The 9,530-nt window shown below is 34.6% G+C and overlaps 1 protein-coding gene across 8 annotated transcripts in view; it reads right to left on the bottom strand.

Moving 5' to 3' along the window:
- The window catches only part of GRM8 (glutamate metabotropic receptor 8), a 349,088-nt gene that overhangs the window by 128,245 nt on the left and 211,313 nt on the right, over positions 1-9,530 (bottom strand). For all 8 annotated transcript variants that reach the window (XM_048080808.2, XM_013188397.3, XM_013188398.3 and 5 more), the window contains one exon: positions 3,973-4,173. In XM_048080808.2, coding sequence (XP_047936765.1) covers positions 3,973-4,173 — 201 coding nt within the window. The remainder of the gene's footprint in view (positions 1-3,972; positions 4,174-9,530) is intronic.

The raw sequence follows: 9,530 nt of genomic DNA, 5'->3' as shown, positions 1-9,530 counted from the left end.
TGCAATGTGTGCTAGGTGACCCTGCTTGGCAGGGGTTTGGACTGGATGATGTCCAGAGGTCCCTTCCAACGTCAGCCTGTGATTCTGTGTCATTCTGTGAAATGCTTTACGTACAATATGAGCATTGACCTTTGCCTTTGGAATTCAAACACAAATTCTAATCTTTGCTTCTGAAGTAGGACAACTGTGGAGAGAGACATAGATCAATCTTATGATTCTGTGTTTTATTTCTGACCAAGAAATACCATGATAATCGCTTTGTCATTCTTTCTTCTTCTTTTTTTTTCCCTTTAGAAGAAACTACAGAGAAAAAATTGTTCATTAAAAAATTAAAGAAAATTAAAAAATAAAAAAATACAAATACACACTTTGAAACACCTCCACTATGATTGCACATTCAAGTCCTATTTCTGTTAAATGATGACCATTTCTCATAAAACACTCAGCACATGCTAGGGTAAAAACTCTTAGAAAGCATCTGATTATTTTGTAGGCAGACTAATGAAGTCAAACAATGAGAACAGTGGAGAAGGGATATCTACTGGGTCATTACACAATTACACCATATTGTACATCACCATTTATAAACTTAATTGACAAGAAAAAAAATGATTTCAATAATTTTAAACATTAAACATCAATTCCACATAAAAATTTAATTTGTTCTGGATAAAAAAAAAAAAAAGTGAGGAAAATATTTCAAATGTTGAATCTCTATAAAAAGAAAAATTCCATAAAGTGACAACATATTTACTTTTTGCCAAAGAAAAACAAAGACGAGTAGGAGCATGAAAATTCTGAGATCTCTCAGTATTCTTTAATCAAGTAGCTGGGAGTGGCTGGTTATGGTCTACCAGCAGGGAACGTCAAGAACCTAGGGAACTAAATGGGCTGTGTCTTGGCTTGGAAATGCTCTGGCTTGGAAATAAGAGTCTTTATATTTTCCTTTTTTTCCTTTTTTTTTTTTAACAAACAAACAAAACATTTAATTTCTATGTACAAAGCAATAGGCTGCTGAATTACTTTAGAGGTTTCTTAGAGGTTTCTTTCCATAAGAAGTGAAATTAATGATTAAACTGTCCATTATAACTGAAAAGCAATTGTTTTTAAACACCATGCTTTGATAGCTGTTCTAAAAAAAAAAAAAAACAAAGGCAATAGTAAAATAGAAGATTGCACTCAGTAGTAATTCAAATCTCATGTACAAATAAATTTATTCATTGCTATTATAGATGTAGAACTTCTATCCCCTTCAAAATCATGCTGAACTGTGAGATTTTCTGTATTTAACACAGAACTGGCAGAAGAATATCCAAGCAGAAGCAAATGTCGTATCAATTACATCAGTACACTGTGTGCTGGTGGTTATGACCACCCTTCAGTCATGAAGGTGTCACGGAGTATTACACAGATGAATCCTTCAGGGGAATAAACCTTCTTTACATTTTGTAAATAAAAATAAACACAGGAAAAAAAATAAACATATTTCAAAGTGATTACTTGTAATCAAAAGCAAAACTATTACTCCAATAAAAAGAAACATGCATGTTTTCTTCCCCTTATGGAGACTGAGGACTCTCCATAAGACAGTATGATGTCCTTCACAACACAAGTCAACTTTGTGAGTTGTAACCCACTGAACTCAATGTAGCAACATATTAGTGGCAGTTGCACCCACTCATTACTACCTTTGTTAAGAGGGATTATCATCATCTTGAGGCACAGTGGCTTAATTCTAAAACACAGAAAATGTTTAAGCATAAGAAAAAGACTTTTTACTGAGAAGATGCTCAAACATTGAAACTGACTGCTCAGAGAAAATTTTGCAGTATTTTCCATCATTGGATATATTCAGAACAGGACTGGATGTGGTCCTGAGCAGTCTGATCTAGCTGAACCTGATCTGAGCAGGGGGCTGGAGCAGGCAGTCTCCAGGGGTCCCTTCCAATCTCAGCAATGCTGTGATCTTGTTATTGTTAGGATAGAAAAATGTTACCTTGAATGGCTGTAAAAGCCAAGGTTTTCCCTTCATGTATCAGTTCACTTTTAAATAATACATTGTTAGTGACTTGAACCAAGGACTCACGTCAAAATTGACACACAGCACTACTGTCAACTCCCACCACACAAGGTCTAGCAACCTGCATATCTGTTCACCTCTGTAACCCAAGTCAGACACAGCTACATTGTTTTCCTGAGGAACAGAGACTTGAGTTTAATAGGAAAAGGCACGGGATTAAAGACTGTCTTCTGATGATGTCTCCCATTGCATGACCTCAGTGTGTGACCCCAGGGAAATACTGCGACATATGACACACACAGAAAGTTAGCACACCAGTACATAATGTTGACTAACCTCATACTGCAAAGATTTTTTGTATCTCATGAGACAGAAAGTTGACCTCACAGAAATGTTCCCTTTATTTCTTTCTCTTTTCCTCTCTTTCAGTAAATCACTTGTTCAAAAACAGATATTTTTTCATTAGTGCCCAGAATGATTTATCCCACTCTTTCATCTCCCCATGTTGTTGCAATAGTTAGAGTAAGCCAGAGAAAACATGACAGGTATCGATGAAATACAACAATCTTTAGGGAGAAAAAGGTTTCAAGTGAAGTGTATGGCTTATCTTTTTATGCTAAACTTTAATGCTAACCAAATGAAAACAGATCACTTTCTTTATGCTTTAACAACACAGACTCAAAAGAATATAAGCTGGAAATGTAGATAATTATCACTGCAAACCTTACAATATGCTGCCTACTTTTGTCATCATAGCAACATTCCCATTTGTCAGCTACATACTTTGCTCCAGGTTTTCTTTAATACCCCTAAAGAATCATTTTAAACTCCTTCTGTCTTTATATTCCTGGAGACAGGGATTCCCTTTTCACAAAAATTGCATAGAAAGAAAAAAGGTTTAGAAGAGGAAAAAATTGTGAACTGCAGCCAATATTCATATCAACCAAATGGTCTGGTACATTACCTAAAGCAAAAAAATGCTTCCACTTGGAAGCTAAATTCAAAATGACCTTGTGCTTTTTTCAAAAAGGCTGGCAGCTGAGGTCACTGGAGTGAATTGTGATAGACACTGCTTCTCTCTATAGTTAGAAGGCATTTCTAGTACGTGAATTACCACCAAGTAGGGAAAAAAAGGAAAATATAGCAAAGCACATTGTTCCATTTCCGTGTAAAATAATGGCAAATATAGCCTAAAACAGTTATGGGTTTCATGAAATAATATAAGTTTTCAGCAACTTTATTTCACCACCAAATATGTTCTACCCTTTTCAATTCTACATTCATAAATTAAGCCTATTCTTTAACAGTCTCTACTGTTGACAGCACAAGCAACAGTAACTGCATTTCCCCAGCAGGCAGATCCCAGCTGCACAGATTATGTAGTGTTGTTTAAAAATATATATTGCAGTTGTGCTAGAGCTGACTAAATCACTGAGCAAAAAAACAATGAAATGGAAAAGAAGCTGGAACTGATAGTAAGTCTTTTAATTGAGATTTAAATATGCAAGCTGAAAGAAATTCCACTCTCTTCACTTCTGTAAGGAAATTGTTAACGGTAATTTCAGAAGAAGCCAATTTTCAGAAGGGTATTTTTTCAATTAATTGTCTTGCAAACACAAGAGCAACCTCTGTCTAAGGATTTTAATCTGTCAATAGGACTGCACGAGTCCTCAACTTGTTTCAATAATAGCAGCTTTTCACTGAAATATTTTGATCGACAGATTCTTATTTTTAACATCTGCTTCTTGTGGGAGCAACTTAATGTTAAGATAAAAAATACACTTGGGGTTTCAAAGCAGGTGGAAAAACTCACAGTTCTGACTAAATGAGAACTGCTTCTAATCTTGTGTTTTCCACTGTGCCTTGACGTATCCTATATATAGAAGAAAACACATCTTGTCACTTCTGAAACATTTAAAGAAGAAAAAAAAAAAAAAGCACATGTAACTTACCATTAAAGTTTACTGCCCGGATGTAAGTAAGTAGTTCTTTACCATCAATTGTGCTCATCCTTGGGCATAGACCAATATATCCTGGACAGAGATCTTTGTGCATGTTGTGTAGTGCATAGGCCATGGAATATACTGCATCAATAACAAACTGAACTTTTCCTTCTTGCTCATAGGCTGAATCTCTTGCAATTCTTTCTAAGCCTAAGAAAGAAAAAGAAAAAGTCTGTTTACTTCAATCTGTATGCATGCGTTTGTGCACATGTGAGCAAAAATTCACAGAAGAACATAAATGATTACAGTTAGATAGATAGGTAAAGTTAGGACTCAGCTATCCATCACCTAAATAAACAAGACAAGGGAAAATATGGCCATCTGGTTTTGCCTCTAATCCTTTTATGTTGTGCCAGGTATATAAACATTATGTTGAGTCCTGGGCTGGGAAACAGGACAGAACATTTCATTACAAGGATAAGAAAGAAATATATATATATATATATGCACTTCTACAATCCAGTAGAAATACTCTTTGCAGCTTATTGACTTTCGTTCAACAACTGTTTATTGTTATTTATAGGACACTTCTACAGCAGCTTGACATTCTGTTTTAGATAAATTTAAGGCTACCTTGATTTTTATCTATGTCTATTGCTTGATAAACATTATTTAAACATGTCAGGACAAAAAAGCTGAATGTTTGCCAAGTGATGTGGCCATCTGTCTCCATATTGAAAAGTGCTTATTCTGAGACTTTTTCGCTGTATTTATTAGTGAATTATGCTTCCTATTGAGAGCCATGTACTGCCTGCTCTTTCCTACAGGGACATTTTTCCTACAGAGGGAATACAGAGCAAATCAATACATTATGAGATTTTGATTCTACAGGGATTTCCCACATTAATCATCTACATCCAAATCCAGAGATATCTTTTATGTTCAGGGGTGATATTACTAAGTGGAAAAGTTAAAATTAAAGTTCAGAAAAATTATGTTTTAGGCTGACAACCAACATGCAATCCCATGTCCTCTGTGGGAATACAGGCATTGATTTCTAAGGCACAGAATTTTCTTTTACAAGGGGAGAGAGGGCTTTACAGATCTTGACATGAAATCTGTCCTGCTGAAGTCTACAGCCAAGTTCCCATTGACTCAGGGAGCACAAGACTAAAACCAAGGTTATCTACTAGATAACAGACTCATTCAGTGTAAAAATAATCCATTCACACTATTTGAAACTAAGAATATAAAAATGAACCAAAATTTTATGCACCATTTCTTTACTATTCTTTACCTTATTTTTTGTTTGTTTTTATTTCAAAATAGTGTTTTATCAATTCATGATATTAATGTTGATGTATCCAAATTTTGCAAATTTGCATTCCGTATGACTGCAAATTTACTGTATGCAAGATCTTTCTTTAGAAAAAAATATGCAAGTTCATATGACATGAGAAAAAAAATCAGGGACTCTATTCAGAGCCTTCTGTTTGCTTGCTGTACTTCAATGCCACTGTATCACATTACAATGGTAACATATGAACAAATCTGTAATCTGACAATCATCAGTGTTTTATGTTTTAAAATATCCCTGAGCACTGGGAGAAATAAATAGCACTAAAAAATTATGACACGCTTTTATTTCTCCTTAGGGAAAGAAATAAAAATGTATTTAGGGATTAAAGGAAGAAAAAAAAAAACATGCCTGCTTCTTGAAAAGGTACTGACTTACTGACCATGAGAGTAAAGCACATAACTTTGTGACTTATTACAAGTAGCTCAACTAACACTTTTCAAAGTGTTCTATCTAATGATTGGCAAATGATTAGTAAATTGCGCGACACTACTGCAACCAAGCAAACAGAAAACTTTTCCTTGCACATGCTGAAAATTACACAGTTCCTTGAAATGCATTACCTAGACATGAAAGAAGATATTAAGGATGTAAGAGATGTGGCTTAATTAGATTGCAACTTTATTAACTCATTTCATTTGTGAACTAGCTTCCAACAGTAATTGATGGGTACTCCTTAGGAGCCCTCCCTTAATTGTTCCTGTCTGGTTAAGACAGGAATCAAGACAGTATGCCTGCCAGTCAAGGAGTGAAGGGCAGGGTTTACAGAACTGCTGCAGACACACAGCAGTCAATAACCTGCATGTTTTCCTAAGAGCTTCTACATCCTCTAGATGTGATGGTCAGGACAGGAGATGTTTGAAGGAGACATACCTCTTTCTATTTCCAAGCCAAATGTAATTCTCCTCACACATCAGACGGATGTTTATGTTGAAGGGTGGAGGGTTGGTGAAAGACAGAAAGAAATCCTTTTCTATAATAAAATGCTAAGTCATAATGCCCTAAAAGCAGCAAACACTTGTGCAAATAAATAGTACTAAGTAGTACAGATTTACAAAAGAAAAAAAAAAAAAAAAGAATTACGGTCCCCTCTATTACACTGTATTTTAAGCACACATCGGATTACTATAAATTTCTTCCACAGTATACTATTTCACCTTTACTCTTCACAAATATGTGATCATAAACTAATTTATCATATAAATTCCAGATTAAAAAAGATTATAAATGAATTTATTACCACTGAGTGTCTTTCCTTAATTATGAAGGGGTGAACAACATCACAAGATTAATACTTTTAAAACTAGAAAACCCAGAAGACAATAGAAGTCTCTGCCTTCCATAAGGGAAATAAATAAATAAATAAATAAAAACTGAATTACACATTCTTTCTTCTTGAAGTTTCTCTCCATTTTCTCTTTCCGGAATTCTCAGATGTTTAAAACATTAATTTATAAAGATGACAAGAACTCATCAACTTAAATCTGATTAAATCTGATTATATTACACTGTCCTAAATAAACATTAATGTATAATTGTAAAATGCTGCATATTGTCTAAATCATAAATATATTCATCTACTACAAAGATAATATTACATGTTTGGAAGACATGATTATCATTTGTCTTCAGATTGTATATGAAGTAATAATAGCTTCATTTATAGCTTGACACTGAGCTCAGAAAGGCATGCTTTTACACACATGGCTGACTTGAAATAATAAAACAATATGTATCTCATAACAGAAATGCTTTAATGCTTTCTTAATGATCACTTCAATTTCTCATCCTACAGTTTTTATTCCAGAAAAGATTGCTTAGGCTATGTCATTACCAAAAAGACTGCGAAGATGTTTAAACTCTTGAACCCAGGCACTTCATACCTGCTTGGTCTGACAGTGTGCCAAGACCTGAGACAAGAACTGGGCTCATGCCATCCTTCCCTTCACTGATTTCCATACAAAGGAAATCCAGAGAAATATGTCACGGTATTTTCCAGCAGGTCTTCCAATCCTGATGCTGAATAGTGCAAGCTTGTGGGGAATCGCAGCAAGATGTTGAGACTTTCTCTGACCAATGGGGAAAATACATAGATACATGTACTAATGTTATCATCTTGTGCTACAGAAGAGCTAGGAAGAGATGTATCACAAGCCCAGGAAAAGTGTCAGCTGTTCCTGACTGCCTTTAGTTGGAATCTTTTCATGAACCCTAGAGACCAACAATGATCCGCTATGAGCCTGTATAATGTTGCCATAACTACTCTTGCACTTCTTGAGCAAGAGGGACAAACTGGACTATAGCAGGAAGTATCTCTGCAGGGATAATGCCTTTTCTGTTCAGGATGGTGGAGCTCAGCTATAGCAGAAAAGATAAGGAACATAAGGTGAGACATGGATCAGGTAGATAAGGAGCTGTGGCCGGGGCTTATCATTTGTGAGGGAAGGAGAAGCAGGTGACATTGCCAGTTCCCCAGGTAGGATGTGGGAATCAAGAGACTTTGGGTAACATACCCAAGAGAAATGAGGCCTTCACAACAATAAATTAGAATGTATCTTAATTAAAAACTTAACAATACAATACAGTAAGTAAATTAAGATTAATGCAATATAGCTAAGGTAATGAATTCATACATGGGTGATGATACCACCTGTGGGATATAAGCAAAGCAAGCAAAACTTAAGTCACTGATCTCACTAACAGGTGACTGCTGTGGGATACGTTACACAATTCACCTATATTTTAGAGACTGTCTTCTTAATGATAATCTTAGGGTGTACATAGATTAAATTTCTGTGCACATGTCCATGGCAACAAGAGTACAGAGCAAAGTGCTTATTTATTATTTTCTTATCTATATAGATAGATAGATAGATAAAAATCTAGATAAGGCGAATGGATATACTTGTTTCATAATTTGTGATACAGGGAAATTTAATTAATTACTTTATTTATCAACTACATAGTTTCTGGAAATACCCAGTTCACCTTACATTTTTGACCAATCCCATTCATGCTGTCTTGCCAATATTTCTGTTTCCAATTTGCATTATTGAAGCCATTTGTGTAAAAATGCTACTGAAATTATCTGTCATATTTATTTCTATATTTTCAAGAATCCATCCTATATATGTAGTTAAAATCTTCATTTATGTTACTTGAAGACCGAATATTAATATCAAAGACCTTGTATACAACAGCTAGTTAGAGCTCCAGACTTGAACAATGGGGTGCAGGGTTTGAGAAAGGTTTTGTGTACTGGACAGCTTGGAGAAACAGGAGTGGGGGCCAGCTTAGAAGAACAGATGTCAGTGCTATGGGGATGCAGTGTGCATGGGTCTAGGATACTAATCTTTGGAAATAAAAAAAGAATGACAGCGTAACCATCAGGTTCCAAGCTTAGAAAAGTAGTGCAGAAAATAGGAGCACATAACTAGAGCTCCACTTGGGAAATAGGATATTTCAAGGTGTTGTCTTGATTTCCTAATCTTTAGTCAACAGATGGAAACATTCCTCTTTGAAATCTATCAGCAACACATTTTTCAATTTGAGCCACCTTGATTTCTATCATTTTAAGGTTCTTATTCAAAATCAACATTCAGTGTTTACAGAACTGTATGCAGAAACTATTACTTTTATTAATCAACCTTAAAATATTTATTTTAATTTCTCACTGTTTATTGGGATCTATACTAAACACAGATATAGATATAATTTATGCTAACTCCATGAAAACATCCAGCAGCTGTTTGAAAACTCTCACATGTAAGTTTTAGAAAATTCCTGTCAAAAAACTCTCATCTTCAGTTCTTGCAATGTGTCATAGTCTTTCACTTAGTTAAAATGAAAATTACTTTGTCATCATCATTTGGTAGGGTTATATCATTTATTTCACTAACCTAATAATATTAATATAATACTTGTGATTTTTTTTTGTGCCATTTTTGATACATCTAACAATGGATAAATATTCAACATCTGCTTGAAAACCTCATGTGAGAAACACTGCTGACTATAGATTCCATTTATACTATTTTAACATACTTATTGCTATGTTTGTTATTGATTGATTCATGTATCTTACTCTTAGGGTTGGTAATTTCTGGCAAAATCTGTGTTTATCTAGGAAAAAAAAAACCTTTTTTTTAAAAAAAAGGCTTGTATGTTTTCTCCTTCAGTTAGAGGACAGCAATATTAATAGCTGTCTTAG

The sequence above is a fragment of the Anser cygnoides genome, chromosome 1 (genome assembly GCF_040182565.1).
Source record: "Anser cygnoides isolate HZ-2024a breed goose chromosome 1, Taihu_goose_T2T_genome, whole genome shotgun sequence".
Classification (NCBI taxonomy): domain Eukaryota; kingdom Metazoa; phylum Chordata; class Aves; order Anseriformes; family Anatidae; genus Anser; species Anser cygnoides.
This window is presented reverse-complemented; position numbering and strand designations above follow the sequence as displayed.